This window comes from Mytilus galloprovincialis, chromosome 2 (genome assembly GCF_965363235.1).
Source record: "Mytilus galloprovincialis chromosome 2, xbMytGall1.hap1.1, whole genome shotgun sequence".
Classification (NCBI taxonomy): Eukaryota; Metazoa; Mollusca; class Bivalvia; order Mytilida; family Mytilidae; genus Mytilus; species Mytilus galloprovincialis.
Window position 1 is genome coordinate 58,328,747 of NC_134839.1, and position 24,544 is coordinate 58,353,290.

The window sequence follows — 24,544 nt, forward strand, 5'->3', positions numbered from 1 at the left end:
AAGACTAAGCAACACAAACTTCCACCAAAAACTGGAGGTGTTCTCAGGTGCTCCAGAAGGGTAAGCAGATCCTACTCCACATGTGGCACCCATCGTGTTGCTCATGTTATTACAAATTGGATAAATAAAACATTCAATGGCTTGTACCTCCAAAACAAGCACACAGACCCTTCATTTTTTTCTGCTTGAAACAGAGTAGTAAACATCCTCAAAGGGATTGAGAGGGTGAGTGAGGGTAAGGAGATAATATAAAATTGAGAATGGAAATGGGGAATATGTCAAAGAGACAACTAGACCAAAAAGTCTATCAGATAAACATAGGTTATTCTTCTTAACAAAGTATGACTATTTCTCACAACTTTCCTTGTAACTAATATAATTTTTAAAAATATCCTGGAGGTGAATGACAGCCATAATGTTTGAATTTATTTGGGTAAAGTCTGATAAACACTTTTTTAATTATTTTTTTTATCTCAAAAATATATTTGTCCTTGAGCATGAGAAGCAGAAATCATGGACACACAGATACAAATAATTATGGTCTCTTAGAATGCTTGATTAATCCTCACCATAATCTTAGAGGTGAACCAATAAATGGTCAGTTAGCATTTATCTAGGTAGAGGAAATTTAAAATGGCAAAATACACTTTCAACTATGAGTTCCTGTTCCATTACAATTTCTATTTTATCAACTCATATATAAATAAAACATGTACAAAGCATACAAAGTACAAGTAAAAAAAACGTATTTATATACATAAATAAACTCCTAGAAGGATGTAACAAATTAGAACCAAAAAAACAAAAAAAAACTGTTAGCTGGTTAAATCACCAGATGTACAGACGTAAACTGATTTACATCTTCATTTTATTCTTTGACTCAAACTATGTCTGTTATTTTATTATAACTTTTAGGGATTTTTGTATGCACATATTGACCAAATAAATAATTTCTTAAGATCTATGCTTTGGCAGCCTCTTTTTCTGGTTTATCTTCCTCCTCATCAGGGATTGGTTCCATATGAGGTTTTATGTAAGTTTTATGTAAAGGATCTCTAACTGGTATCCATTTTGGAATAATTTTACTGTGAATTCTCCAGCTAGCATATTCATCAGAAATATGTTTTTCAAACACAACAAATTCTAACACGTCTTTAATTAAATCTTCACTGCCATAGGTAAGTCTTCCGAACCTATCATAGATAGCTAATGTCTGAAATAGGGAATGGATGTTAATTACTTTCATTTTAATTTAATCACAAATACACAATCAATGTTCATATGCAATTAAAAATAAATCTATTAATTATAATATATTTTAGAAACAAAATGATCTGATGATACACAGTCAACTTTAATTTTTCTCAGGTCAACATCAAATTATCATTGCAGAGATATATAGCTTTTGCAATCATTTTTGAAAAATAGGAAAATAATTTTCTTTCTTTTCTAGTGTCACTAAAAGATATATCTGTTTTAAAAATTAATGACCAGTTACATATAAAACAAAGCAGGAGTATTGAACTCTTTCATTACTCAACACTAATTGGTTGCTAAAACCTTTAATTATCATTATAAAGAAAGAGGTTAATTCTGTGTCATAACCCCCCCCTCCCTTGAAGTTAAATGGTCGTTCCCTTAGTGAATGTGGCATAAGAATTCTTTCTTAAGCTAGCACATCTTACCTGTCTTGTGTGAAATCTAACTGTTACTTGTGCATATAAATTGTCTTTGGTCAACAAATCTGTTGTTCTACAATGAACAGTTCTAGGAGGCTCAATTGAGTCCACAAAATTCCATCGCAAGGTTTTAGTGTCTAATCCCACAGTCATTTGCTACAATTCAGTAAAAATAATCATTCTTTCTTCTAAAGCATAACAATCTAATTGGAATGGGTTTCTTTTGTTTAGGTATAGAACCACTAATTTGGGCCCAGTTAGAAAGAAAATAAAAAAAAGTACATATTTTAAACAAAATAGTTTCTATGCATAGCTGAAATTTTATCAATAAGTGAAATATTTGAGTAAATTTGGTATCAAATTAAAAGCTTAAGGACAGGACCCTTGTTGAAAGTTTATTTTGTTGTTCAGATTGGAAGCACCTGTTTTTGACTACCAAACTTCTGGGAACCAGTGCACTCACATATGCATTTATTAAAGGTATGTTGAATTTTTCAGCACAATTTAGGAAAAGTTTTAGTTTTGACATGAAATGACTGCCGCTTTATTTGAACTTAAGACAGTGTAGCAATTAACGCTTAAAATTTCAGAACTAAACATTTAGTATTATTTCTAGTTATAACTAAGAGTATCAATGTTAATCACAACCAGGTGCTCTGCAGGGTGCAGCTTTATACGACCGCAGAGGTCGAACCCTGAACAGTTGGGGCAAGTATGGACAAAACATTCAAGCGTGATACAGCTCTGAATTTGGATTGTGATCAAATTTTTGACATTATATGGGTTTTTTACACAAAACAAATGTCAAGATTTTACAAATCAATTAAAGATTTCTTCTTCAAACTTATTTAAATCTAAAATTAAATAGTTGACACAGCATAGGTTTCTGACACAGAATGAATGTGGTCTAATGAACTTAAACATTTTTTTTTTGCCTTTGAGCAATTCACTATGCTGTTGAATATTAATCCTCTCAAAAAAATGTTTGAAGAAATTTTCTTTTTATTTATGAAATCTGAAATGAGAAAAATTTAACCCCCACCCCCCATTTTTTTTCACATCCTCCTTTCCCTTTTTCCAAAACTGATATCAATTCAAATTTCTAATGGAGTTTGCAACAATAACTACTCTTAAATACATCATAAAATATTAAAATGTAAAATAAAGTGCTTGTTATCACTGAATGGTAAAGATTGGTTGGTAGTAAAAGTGAATATACATTGTATATTGTATAAAACAATGATTTAAGTTGATTCAACTACTATTCTGAACAAAGAAAGATAACTCGAATTGAAAATTTCTTGCTATTGCACAATATTGTGCAATTAGATATTTCTTGCTATTGCGCAATACTGTGCAATTGAAAATATTTGCTATTGCACAATACAGATTATGAACCAACTTGAAAACTGGGTCCATAATCAAAAATCTAAGTACATGTTCAGATTCAGCATATCAAAAAAGCCCAAGAATTCATTTTTTGTTAAAATCAAACTAAGTTTAATTTTGGACCCTTTGGACTTTAATGTAGACCAATTTGAAAACGGAACAAAAAATTAAGAATCTACATACACAGTTAGATTTGGCATATCAAAGAACCCCAATTATTCAATTTTTGAAATCAAACAAAGTTTAATTTTGGACCCCGATTTGGACCAACTTGAAAACTGAACCAATAATCAACAAGAGGCTGTCACAACGACAGCAAACCGGATTTATTAACATTTATTTGTGTCCCAGCAATATCACAAGAACCATAAGTGATGATCAGTGAAAGTGAAAATCATCAATATCAATTTGACCTCCATTTTGTCATAAGTATCAACATATTAAAATTTGAAAAGCTTGGGTTAAATAGTTCATGTCAGAGTAAATGCAACAGCATGAATGGAAACACTATTTTTCGATCTTTCAAGGACCATAACTCCTGAACAGTAAAAGTCAAAATCGACATTATTGAACTTGACCTCCATTTTGTCATCAGTAACAACATATTAAAATTTGAAAAGCTTTGGTTGAACAGTTCATGAGTAAAAGCACCGACACGACTGGAAACGCCATTTTTCAATCTTTCAAGAACCATAACTCCTGAACGGTAAAAGTAAAAATCGTCATTATTGAACTTGACCTTCATTTTATTGTCAGTAACAACATATTAAAATTTTAAAAGCTTTGGTTGAATGGTTCATGAGTAAATGCACGGACAACATTTGATTGCCGGCCGCCCGACCGGCCGCCCGCCGTACATCCCCAAATCAATAACAGACATTTTTGTCACAAAAATCCGGTTAAAAATCTAAGTACATTTTAATATTCAGCATATCAAAGAACCCCAAGGATTCAATTTTTGTTAAAATCAAACTAAGTTTAATTTTGGACCCTTTGGACCTTAATGTAGACCAATTTGAAAACGGGACCAAAACTTAAGAATCTACATACACAGTTAGATTCGGCATATCAAAGAACCCCAATTATTCAATTTTTGATGAAATCAAACAAAGTTCAATTTTGGACCCTTTAGGCCCCTTATTCCTAAACTGTAGGGACCAAAACTCCCAAAATCAAACCCAACCTTCCTTTTATGGTCATAAACCTTGTGTTTAAATTTCATAGATTTCTATTTTCTTATACTAAAGTTATGGTGCGAAAACCAAGAATAATGCTTATTTGGGCCCCTTTTTGGCCCCTAATTCCTAAACTGTTGGGACCTAAACTCCCAAAATCAATCCCAACCTTCCTTTTGTGGTCATAAACCTTGTGTTATACATTTCATTGATTTCTATTTACTTATACTAAAGTTATTGTGCGAAAACCAAGAATAATGCTTATTTGGGCCCTTTTTTGGCCCTTAATTCCTAAACTGTTGGAACCAAACATCCCAAAATCAATCCCAACCTTCTTTTTGTGGTCATAAACCTTGTGTTAAAATTTCATAGATTTCTATTTACTTAAACTAAAGTTATAGTGCGAAAACCAAGAAAATGCTTATTTGGGCCCTTTTTGGCTCCTAATTCCTAAAATATTGGGACCAAAACTCCCAAAATCAATCCCAACCTTCCTTTTGTGGTCATAAACCTTGTGTTAAAATTTCATAGATTTCTATTTACTTTTACTAAAGTTAGAGTGCGAAAACTAGTGCGACGCCAACATCATACCAATATACGACCAAAAAGTACAAGAAACAATGATTTCAAAACAACTACAATATTATTATATCAGTATATCTATTAAACTTATTTAATAAGTATATACTTATAAAATGAAGTTTTAAGGATATCTTTTAACTTGTTACCAATTTTTACAGAGGATGACCTTGAGGTCACTCCGATGTATTGTTATCGCTTAAATTTCCGTCATTCATAAATAATAGTCAAATTAGTTTTGGGTTTTCAACACCAGTGAAAAAAGTGCATTTTCATACCTGCGATTTCTGTTCTCCGGTTGTACGATGTTTCAACAAAATATGGAATCATTTCAGTTGTTGATTTAGTGGTGAAAATTTGACTGAATTATATCTTAATAAATACGATTTTATATGTTTAATTGGTGTTTCAGAAAGAGGTCAGGTGCTCTTGTTCATTCATAAAATATCGTTCATTCATAAATTTATCGTAAAATAAAAATCACTACACAGGTTATACGTGTAGTGTAAATGACCACCTGTAATCTAAAAATAGCGGTCTCACTAATAACGACAAGAAGAATTTTAGCGACAAGAAGCGTCAAGAACGGACAAGAAGAATAAATTAAGCGACAAGAAGACTATTTAGCGACATGAAAACTTCTCGTATCGCATGAGGATGACACGTATCAAATGAACAATTATGTGTGGGACTTAGTTTTAAGAAATGATGTCAAAGTAACACTATGAAAATATTTTTAGTAAGCTTAAATATATATTTATTTTTTACATGTTTATGTCTTGTAAGTTATTTTATTTCTGTCCCATTTTTCAACATTAGCGTCTCGAAAGGTGAAATGTTTTAACTGAATGGTTAATTTAAATTAATTATGAAAATTGTTAAAATTAAATAAATAAAAGTAATTATTGCCCAGTTACAAACACTACCAGGGGATAATCCATAATTACCCCCAACTTTAGCCAGGTAAACTTGTTGTCTCCTTGTGAAATATAAAACATATTAAAAATGATTTCCTGCTTAAGTCTTTTATTGATATAAAGTCAAAACCTTCTTGCTTTTCACTAGACAACCATGTCCTGTTAGGTTTAATTCTTATATATGTAGATGAAAAATAAAAGTCCCCAAAACATTAACATGGCAGCAATTGCTTTTACAGCCTTTAAGGCTTTGATTTTTTTACAGAAGAGTGTCCACCATGCACTTGCACTGCACTATAATAATAGTAGAATAGAATTATCATATACAAATAGATGAAAATTAGATATACATGCAATCGTAATATTAATAATATATATATATAACAACAAACCAGTGTATTCTCTACGACTATTATTATATAAGTATAATAGTCCAAGGTATACTGATTTCTTGCACTACAATATAATAGTTATTACGGTGAGGTTGAATTTCCTGTCATTTATTCATCATCCAAGCACGAACTTGTATCAGAAAAAAATATCTCTGTAAATTAACCCAAGTTTCAGGTATAGAGATGTGATCTGTTTCTGTGACATGTGCTTTTGACCATCCACAAGAACCTGCGGTCATCCGATGTTCAGTACTTCAGTACTTTGATTATTTCTTGTCTGCCTGGGGAATTTACTTCCATGATGCTAGCAAATACCTTGTATGTGATATATTAAGTAAAAGCTTTTATCAATTAATGATATATCATTATCCTTGTTGTAAACTCTCCTATAACTATTGTCAAACAAACAAACTGCTTTTTTAAGAAGTTTTGTGTTATAATCAATTAATTTTTTATTAGAACATTATTATATACATATACATACAGGGTAGGCATATTCTGTTACTAATTCATGAAGTCTGTCTTCATTTTTCTCCACACTGAAACATATTGGTTAAATCAATTTCAAAGTTTTATGCACTAATCACATGCCTTATCTTTTTTAAATTGCTTTGGTACTTTAAAGAAAAATATTCGTAAAGTCAAACCAAATAAATCTACATTACTAAACATTTTTTGGAAAAGCTACAACTCAATCTCAAACGATACATGTATATTAGTGTATGTTGTTCTCACATTTCACATTTACAAAAATACCCCCAAAACCTGAATTTTTATGAATGAAAACAGTTTTCCATAAAAATTAGTCCTCATTTTAATCATTTTGAATTTTTCACAGTTCAAAACACAGCCCATTTCAATTCATATCTTTGGGTCTGTTCAACATCAAATTTAATTTTATGATTTTTTAAATATCCATAGTTTCAATTGATCCCATATTTTGATTTTAATTGTTTTTGTCTGTGTATTTTCATTCACAAGTTAGTTGGTTATTTGACATCGAAGCAGACTGTTGTGTTGAAATATTTCTACCGAAGTTCTTTATAAAATCTTTAAAAAAAAAAGTAAATCATAATTTAATAAAAATCATTTTCCCTTTCAAGTTGTTCATTCTCTAATGACAGGTGATCATGTGTTTCTATAACATATACCGGTATACTAAATCTTACTCTTCAATTAGTTTCTGTGCTTCTTTAAAAATCTCAATTGCCTCTGATGGAAATGTTTTACTGGAGAAATGCTCTTCAAACTGTTTAATTTTTCTGATAGCATTGTAAGATTTACCAGTTTTTCCAAATTCTGAAAGTTTATCTTTGGCTCCCTGTAAATATAAAAAACAACTAGAACACACCCGCGAAATCGCAGGCATATACAGCTTGTGAACTGTTGTAGGATGATGTTTGTAAAAGATAATTATGTATCATGGAGAATTTCAGAAAAGGTATCAAAAGCCCTCTCCCTTTTTCCAAAGTTCGATATTTGTTTACTTTCTGATAAAGTCAATGATTTTCGTGTTTCTGGCCTCAGACCACAATTATTATTCTCCTTTGCTACAATGCATCTTTTGGTAAAAGTCAAATTAAATCTAAATTTGCACTGCTTCAAACATGAAATAAATGTAACTAATTATGTATCGACCGTTATTAGTCTATTAAAATATGTTTCTAGGACGATCGGATTCATCAGTGCTTTTTCTTCTGAGAGCCTTATTAACATGCCAATGGTAGGATATGAATCTTGTATAAATGACTAAGACCGACTAAGGCTAATTTGAGGGGTGGTCGGAGGGGTCCTGATCCCGAAATCCCGGTCTTAAAAACATGAAATCCCAAGATGCAGAATTTAAAGAAATTCATATCCCGAAATACCGAAATCGAAAAATATATTCCCGGATCCCGTATTGAGCAATCCCCAGATCCCGAGCTTATAAACACCCGATGACGAAGTCCCTGCCTCCCTCAAGTCTCTACCCTACTTTCATTGTTGCAAAATCACTACTTTCACTTTCAACAATAAATTTTTATGCCCCATTTATGTGCAATATGTTTTCTAGTCTGTACATCCGTGCGTTAGTTCGTTCGTTCGTGACGTCCGTCTGTCTGTCCCGCTTCAGGTTACAGTTTTTAGTCGAGGTACTTTTTGATGAAGTTGAAGTCCAGTCAACTCGAAACTTAGTAAATATAGTGGTGAGGTGGCATCTGTGTACTATGGACACATTGTTTCCACATGTTTTACTTATTTTAATATATATGCAACTGGTATGACCCCTTATATAGAAAAAATTTCAAAGAAAACAGTAGACAGAATACAGAGAGGATCTATATATTAAAGTAGCATATCGTAGTTTACATGTAGATAAAACGCATAAAATAATTGTCCTCTCTAAGGAGGTATAATAGTTGTGGTTCTTGCAATATAAACACCATGATATGGAGAACTCTCTGATTGGCTTATTTATTTTTCGATTTTTGTTATCTATCATACGATTGGTTGTTTTAAACCGGAAGTCTTATCTATGACTTAAAGTCAGTCTGATGACGGAATCAATATCCGGACTCCTTTTTTGTTGTTTTTCTCCAAAAATAACTCAACCTGAATAATCATAAGAATGGATGACAAATGCGACTATGCATGTTACCTATAGAACACAGAGACATGGTGATTAATTAATCGTGGAAAGAAGAGAAGCGACACCCAAAATGAGGTCTTCTCGTTTAATAGTATAGATGAACAAATGTGTATGTCAAATAATGCAAACAGATAAAATCAAAGAGCTGAAAGCTCTGAGGAAAAATGACGCCACTGCCTCTAATATTGGGATATTCTTTATGCAAGTCTTGATTTTCACATACCGTAATAAGTTGAACATTGCAACAGGTCTCGTAAGCATATAATTGATATTCGTATATGAGTGTGTGAAGTGAAGATGACAACTGACTGGTTTTTTTTTTATACAAATGAATAGGTCAAGAGTCAAGACTACCTAAATGATCTACAGTATCCAATGACTACTGGCATGTTTTTTTTGTACAAATGAATAGGTCAAGACTACCTGAATGATCTACAGTATCCAATGACTACTGTCTGGGTTTTTTTTGTACAGATAAATAGGTCAAGAATACTGGAATGATATACAATATCCAATGATTACTAGCTGTTCTTTTGTACTAATAAATAGGTCAAGACTATTTATATGATCTACAATATCCAATGACTACTTGCTGCTCTTTTGTACGTACTAAATAAAGACTACCTGAATGATCTAAAGTATTCTAATTAATGTGTATTTTTTTTTCTTGTAATTACATTTTTCTAATTCAAGAATACAGACTACTAGTATCCTTTCAAACCAAATGATTATGAAGAGCCTGTTGTAATAAGCTCTTATACCCCACTAGTCCTATAAACATATGACTTCGCATTCTTATTCAATTTTTAACGTTTTTTATACTGATATTTTCATTTTTTTTTAATTTTTGAATGCGAAGTGTGACACATTGATAGTAAAAAAAAAAAATTATCAGAACAGTAAATAGAAATAGTAAATAATGCTCCTGAGGTCATATGTTATAGGACTAATTACCTACATACTCATTAAATAAGTTCCAAGTGACATACACAAATGTAGTTATTTCTGTTACTTGAAGCAAATTCTATTTCTTTAGATTTACACAATATTGTTATACTTGTTTTATTTCAAATTGAAGATTAGACAAATAGGGATACTCCTTTGATTTTTATACGACCGCAAAATTTGAAAAATTTTTCGTCCTATATTGCTATCACGTTGGCGTCGTCGTCTGCGTCGTCGTCGTCTGCGTCGTCGTCGTCCGAATACTTTTAGTTTTCGCACTCTAACTTTAGTAAAAGTGAATGGAAATCTATGAAATTTTAACACAAGGTTTATGACCACAAAAGGAAGGTTGGTATTGATTTTGGGAGTTTTGGTCCCAACATTTTAGGAATTAGGGGCCAAAAAGGGCCCATATAAGCATTTTCTTGGTTTTCGCACTATAACTTTAGTTTAAGTTAATAGATATCTATGAAATTTTGACACAAGGTTTATGACCACAAAAGAACGGTTGGGATTGATTTTGGGAGTTTTGGTTTCAACAGTTTAGGAATAAGGGGCCAAAAAAGGGCCCAAATAAGCATTATTCTTGGTTTTCGCACAATAACTTTAGTTTAAGTAAATAGAAATCAATGAAATTTAAACACAATGTTAATGACTACAAAAGGAAGGTTGGTATTGATTTTGGGAGTTTAGGTCCCAACAGTTTAGGAATTAGGGGCCAAAAAGGGACCCAAATAAGCATTTTTCTTGGTTTTCGCACCATAACGTTAGTATAAGTAAATAGAAATCTATGAAATTTAAACACAAGGTTTATGACCATAAAAGGAAGGTTGGTATTGATTTTGGGAGTTTTGGTCCCAACAGAATAAGGGGCCCAAAGGGTCCAAAATTAAACTTTGTTTGATTTCATCAAAATTGAATAATTGGGGTTCTTTGATATGCCGAATCTAACTGTCATGACTGTGTATGTAGATTCTTAACTTTTGGTCCTGTTTTCAAATTGGTCTACATTAAGGTCCAAAGGGTCCAAAATTAAACTTAGTTTGATTTTGACAAAAAATGAATCAGTTAGGTTCTTTGATATGCTGAATCTAAAAATGTACTTAGATTCTTGATTATTGGCCCAGTTTTCAAGTTGGTCCAAATCGGGGTCCAAAATTAAACTTTGTTTGATTTCATCAAAAATTGAATAAATGGGGTTCTTTGATATACCAAATCTAACTGTGTATGTAGATTCTTCATTTTTGGTCCTGTTTTCAAATTGGTCTACACTAAAGTCCAAAGGGTCCAAAATTAAACTTAGTCTGATTTTAACAAAAATTGAAATCTTGGGGTTCTTTGATATGCTGAATCCAAAAATGTACTTAGATTTTTTATTATGGGCCCAGTTTTCAAGTTGGTCCAAATCAGGATCTAAAATTATTATATTAAAAATTGTGCAATAGCAAGTCTTTTCAATTGCACAGTATTGCGCAATGGCAAGAAATATCTAATTGCACAATATTGTGAAATAGCAAATTTTTTTTAATTAGAGTTATCTTTCTTTGTCCAGAATAGTAAGCAAGAAATATCTAATTGCAAAATATTGTGCAATAGCAAGATTTTTTTTTAATTGGAGTTATCTTTCTTTGTCCAGAATCAACTTAAATCTTTGTTATATACAATATACAATGTATATTCACTTTTTACTACCAACTGATAAATTAAAATAATCTTTACCATTCAGCGATAACAGCAGTTTTTTTACATCTTAATATTTTATGATGTATTTAAATGAGTAGTTATTGTTGCAAACTCCATTAGAAATTTTAATTGAGATTAGTTTTGGAATAAGGGAAAGGGGGATGTGATTAAAAAAATTGGGTTCAATTTTTCTCATTTGAAATTTCATAAATAAAAAAGAAAATTTCTTCAAACATTTTTTTGAGAGGATTAATATTCAACAGCATAGTGAATTGCTCTAAGAGAAAACAAAAATTTTAAGTTCATTAGAACACATTCATTCTGTGTCAGAAACCTATGCTGTGTCAACTATTTAATCACAATCCAAATTTAGAGCTGAATCCAGCTTGAATGTTGTGTCCATACTTGCCCCAACTGTTCAGGGTTCAACCTCTGCGGTCGTATAAAGCTACGCCCTGCGGAGCATCTGGTTTTATTTCATGTCAGTCAGGTCCCTTTATATGAAACTTGAAACCACTTCTCTGCCATATTGATATTTTATAACAACTCTGCCCATGACCCATATAATTTGATATTCATTCTTTAACCATATATTATAGTAAGCTAGTTTTTTTTTTATTTTACACTAATCCACAATCTTTCATGTTAAATTTTGTCTCCATTTAAGTTTATGCCATTGAACCATCATGGTATTAAACACAATCCCAAGTAATTATGCTGTTATAGTGGGTCACCATATATTCAACTTGGGTGGCATTCCAGTTATTGAAATTTGTGTCAGATTGGATAATGAACTAGACCTTTAGGAATTGATCTCATAATTTAATATGGAGCCATCGTATGTGACCCCTACCCGGTAACACAAATAAACATGTCAAGCGGCAATATTTATCACCAGAGATTACAAGTCAAAAGAGGATGGATAAGTCTCCAAAATGCTTGCCAAACTGGAACTACAACAAGATCTCCAGACAAGGACGAACAAAACGTTCAAGCCAAAGTTAGTATTTATGTACAAAGAAGTTGAGGGGCTGATTCACGCTATTGAACCAGACGAATTCCTCTTAAAAGCATGTCCGAAGAGAACCATAACTGCCGAGAAATTCAAAGAATACTACGAAACAATTATTGTGGAAAAGCAAGTAAAGAATAACTCTTACTGTGAGTGTATTAACATTCCGCCAAGTAAAACACCGTACAATATTCAAACTCACTTTAGGGCCTTAATAATATGGTACAAGTCAAATCGGCACCTGGTTAAATCGACATCTAGTCAAATCGGCACCTATTTAAAGTCAATTAGGCATCCAATAATAAATATAAATAATTCAACCTTTAAAAATTTGAATAAACATGATAAAATTAGGTTAATATTTCTGGCCAATCCCTTCCTTATCTACCTTTTCTTGGGTAAATACTGTAAAATTTCTGGACAACCCATTCCTTATTTTTACTGTTTTTGCTTAAAATACTGTTAAAATATATATTAAACAAATCTAACATGGGTGCCCAATTGACTATATCAAGTGCCGATTTAACCAGGTGCCAATTTGACTAGATGCCGATTTGACTATACCGGGTGTCGAATTGACCAGGTGCCGATTTAACCAAGTGCCGATTTGACTAGAATTTTGTAAGACAGTGATCGCGCCGATCAGGGCGAACGATCCCACCCTGCCAATAAAACCGTTGTATTAAAACCACCATCGATATCGACAATTTATGCACATTTCAATGCACATGTCATACAGATACGGTCTGTTACTAAACTGGTCCGCCGTTCTATCTATAGCTTCGCACCGAAGGAACGGGTTGGAGCTATTGTCACATTGGCATTAATTGGATGAGTCTTACAAATTCAACGATTCGCTAATAAAATTGGCCAATTAAAGTGATAGGAAATTGACCTCAAATGTTAATACTGCAATGCCGCAAAATAAACAAGTATCTGTTAATTTACCCCATGGTAGTAGCGCAGATAAATGACCAACGAGCGTGTTTACATGTTCTTGACAAACTGAGACGGCATCTTTTATTCCCTTAAGAACTCAGTAGGGTAATAAATGTGCTAATTTTTCTTTGATTTGCTATCAGTATAATACATAATTAAACATAGCCCATGATGTACTAGTCTCGTCGAATTATTAAATCCCGTGGTCAGAATTCTGACCACGGGATTTAGGCCATTCCTGTTGTCAGTGTAGCAATAAGTGAACACAACAGGGGTCCAGTTTAGTCTGTTACAGACTCTACTGTTGTAACTTTGTAAACAAAGATTGAGTCGGATGTCCTGTACTTCGATCTGTCTTATAACCAATAGAAAGTGGACCAACACGGACACATTATATTTTCTTATAAAAAAGGCAGTGGTTTGTAAAAAGAAAAGACTATCAAGTTTTCCCTGATTAATTATAGATTTTTAATGTTTTAACAATGTTTTAGTTTTACTTCACATAATCAATAAAGTTAGAAATATAGATTTATGAGTATCTTAACAACATTGGTTGTTACACTTCGATCTTTTTGGTAATAAGAAGGACCGGAGGTATGTAAACTGGTTCCTGGTTGATTACTACACAATAAAAGCAAATTCCAGTTTAAATGTAAAATAGTAAATACGAAACCAAGAGCGGTAGACGGAGAAATGTAATGGAAAGTAAATACGAACTAAGCGCGGTAGGCAGAGAAATGTAATGGAAGTTCAGTTCACTAGTATAGAAACATGCCGCTGAAAGCGTCATTTTTCAAAAACAATGTTTCTTCCCAATTTATACAGGAAGGTTGCTTTTTCAATTTACAAAGGAGTATTTGTCAAAATTAATAAAGTAACTATTCAAGTAAAGAAAGTTCTTTATATTTTTAAAATATAAGACTAAAATATACAAGAAATATTTCTCCTTTTTCCACTGCTAACACTCAAACAAAAGTCAGTCAGATACAATCAGATGCTCTGCAGGGTGCAGCTTTATACGACCGCAGAGGTGGAACCCTGAACAGTTGGGGTAAGAATGGACACAACATTCAAGCTTGATACAGCTCTGAATTTGGATTGTGATTAAATAGTTGACACAGCAAAGGTTTCTGACACAGAATGAATGTGGTCTAATGAACTTAAAAATATTTTTTTTTTGCTTTTGAGCAATATACTATGCTGTTGAATATATATCCCCTCAACAACAAAATATTTGAAGAAAAATTCTTTTTAATTTCTGAAATCTGACATGAGAAAAATTTTACCCCCAACCCTCCGCATTTTTTTTCAACTCCCCCATCCCTTATTCCAAAATTAATCTCAATTCAAATTTCTAATTAAGTTGGCAACAATAAAGTCATTCAAATACATCATAAATTATCAAAATATAAAATAAATTACAGTCATGGTAAAAAATAAATATTTTAACAGTAACTTCTAGTGTAAGAGAGTTAATCAAGTAATCAAACATATATATAACAGTATTCTTCAAGTTTTAATTGGAATTGGACTACCTCCCTTACACTGCTTTTAAATTGTCTAAATTGTCCTTTAACCTGAAAAACCCTTGTTTCCCTCCCTTTTTTGCCCCTAATTGCATAAGGATTTGATCCATTACCCCTTATAACCATCCCTTTGTAGTATGGAAAATTTGTAAAATTTCAGAGAGATATATGAACTTTAACACAATTTATTGACTGAAAACTACAAAAATGCTTATTTGGGCCCCTTTTTCAGCCCCTCACTTATTGAAACCCCCTTGGAGCAAGAAGCCCAAAACTCAATCACATCCTTTCCTTTGTAGTAAGTAACCTTGTAGGATAATTTCAGAGAGATCCATACACTTAAACACAAGTTATTGTCTGTAAATTAGAAAAATGCTTCTTTTTGGCCCTTTTTTGGTACCTTATTCCTAAATGTTATGGGATATTAACCCCAAACTGACACCAAGCCTTCCCTTCATTATATGGAACCTAGAGGTACAATGTCAGAGAGATCCATACAGTAAAAAATAAGTTATTGTCCCGAAACTTCAAAAATGCTTGTGTTTGGCTCCTTTTTGGCCCTTAATTCCTAGACTGTTTGCTCCATAACCTTTAAAATAAATCCCACTCTTCTTCTTAATGGTATGAACTTTGTGGTACAATTTCTGAGTAATTAAAATACTTCTACACAATTTATTGTCCTTATTGAAACTAGATAAATGTTTGTTTTGGGCCCCTTTGGGCCATTAATTCCAAAACCGATTGAACCATAACCCCCAAAATCAATCCCAACCTTCATTTCGTGGTTATAAACATTGTGTTAAAATTTTATTGATTTCTATTTACTTATACTAAAGTCATTTTCCGGAAACCACTGGTCTTCGGACGACGCCGACATGATACCAATATACAACCGCAAAATTTTTTGTGGTCGTATAAAAACCATTTCCGTCTGCTTACAAATGTAGACTGTAAGGAACCAGGTACAGTAACTTTATTTTGGGTTTAATTATCTAAGCTACCGTACACTACAGCAATTACTATATGAAGTTTTAAAGTACATTACATTCAACAACTATTCATCATTATCTAATACTTCAGACGATCGTCATCTTGGAAACAAACCAGCTAGAACATTTTTGTCTACAAATTTTATATTATAGATACAAAATTGAGGGAAAGTGGATGAAAAAGACCTCTTGATTTTTATGTCACTAGGTCAAATGTCAAGGTTAAAACAGCTATTAATAGACTACAATTTGGTTGACATAAGCAATAAGCAGAATAATCTGTTTCTTCTACAACAAATCCATAAAAATCAAAACTTAGCTTATATGCTTACATGAAAAAATTAAGTAATCAAAGAACTTACTGTTTTTGAAATAAGTGATGTTTTTCCATCTCCTTCCGGAGGAACATACTGCTCTAAGACATTAGCTAAAATTAAATGAAATCATCATATTAGCATAAAACCAGTCTGAACAAGATTTTATTTATATAAGTTGTTCATTTTACTCATAATATACTGAATGAAAAATTTCAGAAATTCTTCTAACATCCTAATAAATTATAATACAGTCTGACTGTTCCTCCTAAATAACATCTGCCCAATCAAAAGTCAAATCAGTTAATTTTCACTAGTACTAAAACAATTCAGAATTACCAGTCTATGAGTACTCTGAGATCAGTAACTTATCTTTTTTGTATTTTTGTGAATATCTGATGATTCCAGCCTTTTCCAACTGATATTCATAATTTGTTCCTATGTTTTTATGTTACAACACTGTTCCAGGTTACGCAAAGTTGTTAATAATGACCCAAATACTCATTGTTTCCGGAACACATACATATATGTATTAGTTTTTACATTTGTATCGCCACATTGTGCTTCTAAGCATGCTAGATTATTCTGTGTCTAAAAACAAACATATCTTTAAAGAAAAGTCCATTAAAACAAAGCTGAATTAGACTCACATGTTGATGATATGCTTATTGGTTTCACACTAAAAGAAGAAGGATGTTTTCTTCCCTCTTTCTTCATCTTTTTTCTTTCTTCATCAAGGGAAGTTTTTTCCTTTCTTCCTTTTGTTTGCTCTTCATAATTAGGGAGTTCAAACTGAATAAAGAAATCGTTAAATTAGAAAAAAAAATAACAAAAAAAAGACACAAATGCAGATGTACCAATTAAACATGAATCTAGGTTCATTTCACGTCACCAACCAACAGGAAGCTTAAGCTAATGTCATTAAAACTTCCCTCTTCTTTAAAACAAAATAGTCTGACATCTTCCCTTTTGCAAATTGAGACTAAAACATAGATTGTTTCTTGTTGAATAGTGTTGTTAGATCCTCTTGTGGAACAACTTGGCATTTAAATATGAAAAAGAGGGGAGATTATTTTTTGTTGTTGTCTTACAGAGGAAAGAGTAAATGAAGCAATCAAGTGCTTAGGATAAATATAGGATGTTTGTGTCATCCATAATCCAGTAAAATAAAGTTCAATAGATTGACAGAAAACTCTAGCATAAAATCATCAGCAGTTTGTTGCATTGATGAAACTTAAAAATTCTAATGCATTAACATCTACGTCATTGTGAAGAGATATACAAAATTTCTGTATCCAAGGGCTAATTCAGATGCCATGGACTACAGCGCCCTGATATTTGTACTCCCTTGTACTGATATCTATGTTTTGGCTATAATTAGATAAAGCACCTTCATAAACTTTTGTCTTCTTTCTTTTTTGAACTTTGGATTCCAGTGTTTTGATCTGTTTTGTATCACTAATGCTGACGTGCAAACTTCTCCATAACAGTTTAATGGTCTAAATTTCTGAAATAGAAAAAAGATATCAACTTTTGATTTCCTTCTTTTAAAAGTCTTCCATTCCAGACTTGTCTAACAACTCCTCCTTCATTCCATATTAATCTTAAACTCCTCCTTCTTCCATATTTGTTTTTAATACAACAACTCATTCGTTCGAGATTAGCCTTGCAATCTCCATTAATTTGTTAAACCAGTTTTTATAAAAATTTTCAAAGATAGATAATAATTTAGGAGCACAAATTTGTTATAAGCATTAAATCAGTGATAAGGTATAAATGAGACAAAAGGCAATTTTTCCAGTACTTTGCCAAAGCGGCACAAGTTTTTTTTGGGGAAAAGTCGTCAGGGCAGAAAGGCGCTGATAAGGGCACCCAGGGCGCTGCGCCCTTCTATTTTGGGCTAACAAGACCACTGCATCAGATGTGACCCTGAGAGTTCATACCAGTGTGATGTTGCAGCAGAAATCTTTGCACGCAACTTTTAGTTATTTCTTGAAATAGATGAATGCAGTCATCATTAAATTTATCACATTGGAATAGAAAATAATATTCATCCACATCAAATAATCAATATGTTAGTTATTTAAACTCTATACAGGTAGTTTTGATGTTTTTTCCTTCAAAAACTTGAACATGTTGAATAAAAAACAATTAAGACAATGACTAATCTGACATGAGAAAATTAGAAAATTTCAACAAAAATGGACATAATGGAAAGATGATAAAAACTTTTTTCTCTATTATTTAAAGTCTTCCCTACAATTAAAACAGGATTAAAAATTATTCACATTCAAAATACAGTGACCTATATATAGTTATTAATTTCTGTGTTATTTGGTCTCTTGTGAAGAGTTCTTTTGTTGGCAATTATACCACATATTTCTTTTTTTTATAGAAAAATAAATTCCATTAAAAATCTTATTGCAAGCTTACAAGGGTCAGCCAAGAGATCCACATTGAATGCTTCAAATGTGGAATCTAGCCATAAAATAAGGCCATATCACTATTGACTTGAGTACACTTATAAGGAAGTCCTCTATTACTGTTGAAAAATATGAAAAAAAAGGTTCATGTGGACCCTTCGTCTAAAAGAAATATTATGTCCTAATTATATGATCATCAAGCACAATCCCTCCAGTTCAGGGCTTTCCTTTGAAGCCAGTAGCCGGCGGAAATCCGTCGTTTGCGGTGGTTTCAAGTGCCGGCTACTTCACTGACAAAAATATAATTCAAAAAGAAAAAAAAGATCTTTTTCAAATGTTTACAGCCAGCCGAGAGACGTATTGTCGCAAAGTCGCGATAAACAAGGGATGAAAAGTCAGTGTTTACCTTGGGCTAAATATAGTGCACATGAATTCAGGTCACTGATTGGTTGTCTATTTAAAGTCAGAATGCATCGTTTCTTTTCGAAGATAACAAGAGAGACGTTCCGGTGATCATTGAACGATAACAATAGAGACGTTCCGATGATCATTAACACGTTGGCTTTTTTTTGCTTTTAAAACGTGAAGACAATCAGATAGGATGACAATCTTATGTTATGGAATAATATCAGTCAAATTAAAGAAAGTGTAGTAGATCATATTGTTCAGAATCTGGAAAACAGTATCTTTTGAATTTAATTTTTCAAAGCCCACATGGTGTTCAGAGAATCAAGGTCAAAACCGAAAGTAGAATATTGTCGACTCGACCTCAAATAAATAACATTTCCAAATGATTTATGTATCTGACTTATTGAACAATTTACAAAAAAAAAGAGAAAATCAGAGGATATATCAATTTTCTGTCAATGCTTGAGAAATAATTGTATGATTTAAATACGCGTAACAGTTTTTAGAGAGAAAAGGGGGGTCATTTGTTTACAAATGCACATAGTTATGCAAAATAAATCGATCAAGACTTCTGACAAGCCGGATTATTATATAAATAAAACTCCTTCAAAAGTAAATGAATTTTAAGCATAAGGTAATAAAAATTAAAACTATAACATAAAAAAATGAAATTTCTTCAAGATTTTTTTTTCTTTGTTTAATTTCATACATAAAAAACGGTCATTTGAAAGTTGAAATAAGGTGCCAGGAGATTGCGAGAATGCAGGATTTAGCTCTATTTATGCCAGAGCTTCTGGGGGCCCAGACCCCCTGCCGTAAGGCACCAAGCTTACAGCTATACAGCCGCCTATAATTTTAATTGACCCTTCTACTTCAATTTCAAGGGAAAGCCCTGTCATTTGGGGTTTAATATTACACTATCATAAAATATATGAGAAGAACATAAGTTAAATTAACCCGTGTCATTCCAACAACTGGTTTCAGAATAAATGTGTTTAATTCCAATGCAAAGACCCTATAAGAGAATCAATATTAAAACCAAAATATGCAATCTTTAATGACCTGACAACAGTATCGTGACTTCACTCTTTCCCTTCTAAATAAGTCTGTTTAAAGGTTTTGTTAGCTTTTGCTATTCATTTTTTGTCATTACGGCAGAAGGTGCAAAAATAAACTAAGTTGGGAACACGTTTGAGAAGCTCCCCTCATATAATTGATGTTGTGAGTAGTATTGATTTAAATGGAAATAGATGGACAATATACACCTGTAAACAATAGGTGGTTTAAACTGTGTAACTGAGTGGACCGTATCAAATGAAACTTGTGTGTTTGTTTATTTTGCTATCTTCTGCAGACTTGAAAATATGTGCATGTCAAAATCCAGGTAAGTCATTATTTTTTCTGAAACATATACCCGATGATCGCGTTTCTTTGATTACATTGAACATGACGCCATAACTTAAATAACGTCACAAGTAAATATCCCTAACAACAGAACCAAAATCGTAAACGTTACAATATTTCCGTATCTTTTTCAACAGATAATTTTTGAAGTCCCAAAAAAAAAAAAATCATAGATTTCATCGCCTTTCTTAGGTAATACCTGCCTCATATTATTTTTTTTTAAAAGTAGGTCGAACGAACCCAGGGATAATGCGTAATTAGGGCGAACGGACCAGATATCCACTTCACTGACTTCAGACATACAAATTTAACAAGTTTGGAACTGAGTCTGTGGCTGTGCTAAAGACAAACCATGACATGAGTTGTCCCAACTCGGCTACCTCATATATCTAGATGGGTTCATTTAATTCTTGGTTAACAACAACAACTATTAAATTTTTACCAACATTTAGAATTTTAGCATAACTTGATGACCAAAATACTCTTGCCATGGGCGCAGCCATGACAGATTCAATGTCTTGGTTTTTTTCTTCAAAACGATAGGTTAAAACCCAAGAAGACAACCATGTGATAATTAATCGAGTTTTGCAAAGGCTTGAATTTATTTAGTATTTAAAAAAACTTGATTTTAAACATAAGGGAGACACGGATTCAATTCTCGCGAGATTTTCTTCAAAAGTGTTACTATAATTAGATCAGATCTTTTTCTTTCTTGACAAGAACTGCGAAAGAAGCGAGGCTAGACCGGCATTACAAAGCTCCATAAAGTTGAAGTAAGAACCGTTATGTAGAACAAGATTGAAATGTTTTAAGAGACTCTTAATCATAATAAGTAAATAACTACAAATTGGATCTTCTTCAAGTCCCTGGGAACATATCCAGATATCAAATAACCAAACTGGCACACATCATACGTGACTGACTAGGGTATTCAAAAAGTTGCGAATTAATATTACGGTATATAATGAAATGTCAGTCAAGTTATTTTCAACACAATTTGTCAATTGGAGCATCCCAAAAAAATAGCTGAACTGCACAAGTTACAAAAATCGACGAATTCTTGTATTTATTCACATTGTACATATTTCATCAAAAACTGTGGAAGCCTTTAAAATTAGTATAGACCGTCATTGGGAGTCAGTCATGTATCAGTTAAGAAATTGATGAGGACACAAATAGTTTTCTATATAACTTTTTAATTGTGTGAAATATTGCACCAAATCATGCAGGATTGATGATTGTATCAGTTTTGAAAGTGTACCAAAATATGGTGGGCTAAAAAGGATAGGATCCTTCCATATGAGCCCCACAACGATCTTACAGATATCTTACAGGTACAGGTTGGGAACAAACCCTCTATATGGTGATTATACAGTACAGGTAGGGACTTATTTTTATGGATGCCTTAATCCGTCTAGATGTCAGACTGGTCGGACAGTTGTCCCAGTGTAATAAACACCTGCTGTGCAATATCCAAGTGGAAGGTCGTAAATCAATCTGTACCAGCTTGATTAGAATTAAATTTTACCTGTGCAGATATATTAGTATTTATGGAGGATAGATAAATGTAAAATATTGTTTTGTATTCAAAGAGAAAGAATTAAAATTAAAATTAAAATTAAATATAAGAAATAAAATTAAAATTGAATATAAGAATAAAAATTAAAATTAAATATAATTTTATTTTTTTTATAATTTGAAAATGAAATAAAGACGATTTTTAACAATATATTGTGTTGCCAATTATTTCAATAGTTTTGTGCCAATAAACTATTTTGTATTTGTATTTGTAAACCGTAAATATTTCATCTAATTCAAAATAATAAGCCTAATAACAACCAAGACTGTTTTTAATAGAAGTTTAAATCAAATTGTTGAGACTTCAATCCCGTAAATTATACGAGTTTTCGTTGATGGTTATATTATTTCCCGCTTTTAACGTCCTGTTCCTTCATATGTTATTATAAGAAACTCAATTTTCAGTATAAGGCCAACATATCGTATTTATGAAATATGTATAGGCATTGTGAATTAAGTTATTTTCCTTTTGATACAACTTTCCCCGTCGGAGCCTCTACATCCATTCACACCTGTCAATCATTTCTCGCAAGTGAAACATTTTGGTCAGACAGATCACTCATGCTTTCTATTTTGACATATTTCCCGTTAATCTCTTTGAAAGTCAAACAATTGGTTTCCTTTAATACAATATTTATAACGCCGAGATCATATTTCGATTCCTATTTTTTTTATTTTATTTAAAATTGTTGACACTCAGATAAGATAAGATAAGAATTTTATTAATCTAATCAAGAACCCATAAAGGGCATCATTTTACAACACAATATGATTGGAAAAAGCAAAACAGAAAACTAATACATACTTTAACGTTATGAACAGGATCAGAGCCTAACACAACATGTGTTTTATATAACTATTATATTAAATCTTATAACAATAAAATACTAAATTACTTCATATATTTTGTTTACATCTGGATCTTATTTCTAACCCTTTAATAATGTAATTTCCTAGGCACATGAGAGTTGGTAAATGCTCATTTGTGAACAGCCAGAAATATTTCTTATCATTAGGTAGTTCTTTAAAATTAGTACAAAAAGTTGTAGCTTTATCATATAATAATTTCCTCTGTTCATCATATAATGGACAATTTACTGTAAAATGGGTCTCATCTTCAATAGAATTTGATCCATGTGATAAGCAATGATGACATAGACGTTGAGTTCTCTCTATGTATTTTTTATTATATCTATCTTTCTCAATTTTAAGATCATGAGCACTTATTCTCATTTTACATATAGCTCTTCTTATACTAAAATCTTTAATTGATAAATAGGCCTCCTTTACAAAGTCAGTCTTGAGGTTGAAATAATTCTCTAATTTGCTATTACCTTGTGATAAGGTTTCAGATCTTTTGACCAACCAAAATGTTTTGAAACTATTACAAAGTTTACATTTTACAAATTTAATTAATTTATTGAGCTTTGTATCTAAATTTTGTATATCAAGTGATTGAAGTACATATTTCATAGATGAATACCAACAATTAATGTTTTCTGCATCTAAAATTTTATTACAAACATAAGCATCATAAAGTAACCCTGTGTCCAACTTGTTAAGCCTGTGTACATATTTTACCATAGATATAATGACAGAAAAATAAAGAGGAAATCTTGCAACCTCTGATAACACTGCTAAATTTGAGGCTTTCTTATTTACACCAAGAATATACTTTAAATATCTGAAATGTGATTTTTCCAAATAATCATTTATGTAGATTAATTCAAATAGATAATCATTTTTTTTCTTGCAAGCAGCAGAGTTAATTTTAAATGAACCCCAAATTTCACTACAATATAATAAAATTGGTTTTATTGTGTGATCATATAAATGAATTGCAGTATCAATACTTGGATTACAAGCTGACATGGATTTTTGTAATTTAAATTTTGCCTTTAAGGATTTTTTGAATAGCTCTTCTTTCCCCTGTTGAAAAAGACCACTAGAAGTAAAGACTATCCCTAAATATTTACATTTATTAACACATTCTATAGCCTCTTTATCTAAATAAAATGATTCCTTTAAAAATTTTCCAGGCTTGTTAAAAATTAAAACTTTTGTTTTGGACAAGTTTACATCTAGACACCAGTCAATACAATAAGTATGCAATATATCAAGTCGGTTTTGAAGACCTTTTTTAGTGTTTGATAATACAATAATGTCATCAGCGTACATAAGACAATCAATTCTACGCCCATTGATATCAACAGCATCTGGACTTGGCTCAAATTTTGGAGGCAGATCGTTAATGAAAAGCTTAAATAAGTTTGGACTTAGAACATCCCCTTGTCTTACCCCAACTAGTGAACTGAAAGATGGTGTTAATACATTGCCCACTTTCACAGACATTTCATTCTTGCTGTACATATCTTTTAAAATAGTATAAAATTTTCCAGATATGTTATTTTCCAATAATTTATATTTAATACCACAGTGTATGACCCTGTCGAAAGCTTTTTTAAAGTCCACAAAGCAAGCATAGATTTTCCCCCCTTTTTTGTTAGTATATTTATCTAATATGGTTTTTAAAACAAAGATATGATCAGATGTTCTACTCTTT

The 24,544-nt window shown here is 31.9% G+C and overlaps 2 protein-coding genes across 3 annotated transcripts in view; one reads left to right on the plus strand and one right to left on the minus strand.

Annotated features, from left to right (window-relative positions):
• Positions 1-660: 660 nt before the first annotated feature.
• On the minus strand, positions 661-20,995 carry LOC143063961 (large ribosomal subunit protein mL45-like). Of its 2 annotated transcripts, none has more exons than XM_076236427.1 (8): positions 20,850-20,995; positions 17,559-17,675; positions 16,819-16,960; positions 16,217-16,281; positions 7,301-7,452; positions 6,616-6,670; positions 1,686-1,835; positions 661-1,213 (listed from the first exon to the last, which is right to left on the minus strand). In XM_076236427.1, the coding sequence occupies exons 1-8, from the start codon at positions 20,904-20,906 to the stop codon at positions 962-964; spliced, it is 990 nt and encodes a 329-aa protein (XP_076092542.1). In that variant the 5' UTR covers positions 20,907-20,995; the 3' UTR covers positions 661-961. The 2 variants fall into 2 exon arrangements, with proteins under 2 accessions (XP_076092542.1, XP_076092541.1); XM_076236426.1 differs by having other exon boundaries at positions 20,846-20,941.
• Positions 20,996-21,044: 49 nt separating this feature from the next.
• LOC143063960 (eIF5-mimic protein 2-like) overlaps positions 21,045-24,544 on the plus strand; it is a 46,959-nt gene continuing 43,459 nt past the window's right edge. The window contains exon 1 of the mRNA XM_076236425.1: positions 21,045-21,176. The gene's annotated coding sequence lies outside the window, so the exon portion shown is untranslated. The remainder of the gene's footprint in view (positions 21,177-24,544) is intronic.

Excerpts from the sequence above, each read along its gene's own strand:
- LOC143063961 (XM_076236427.1), bottom strand. The coding sequence starts at position 20,906 with ATGGCTGCGCCCATGGCAAGAGTATTTTGGTCATCAAGTTATGCTAAA. Across the intron at positions 1,836-6,615 it reads TAACAGAATATGCCTACCCT|CAAATGACTGTGGGATTAGA; the intron begins GTATGTATATGT and ends ACTGAATTGTAG. Across the intron at positions 1,214-1,685 it reads TTAGATTTCACACAAGACAG|ACATTAGCTATCTATGATAG; the intron begins GTAAGATGTGCT and ends TCCCTATTTCAG.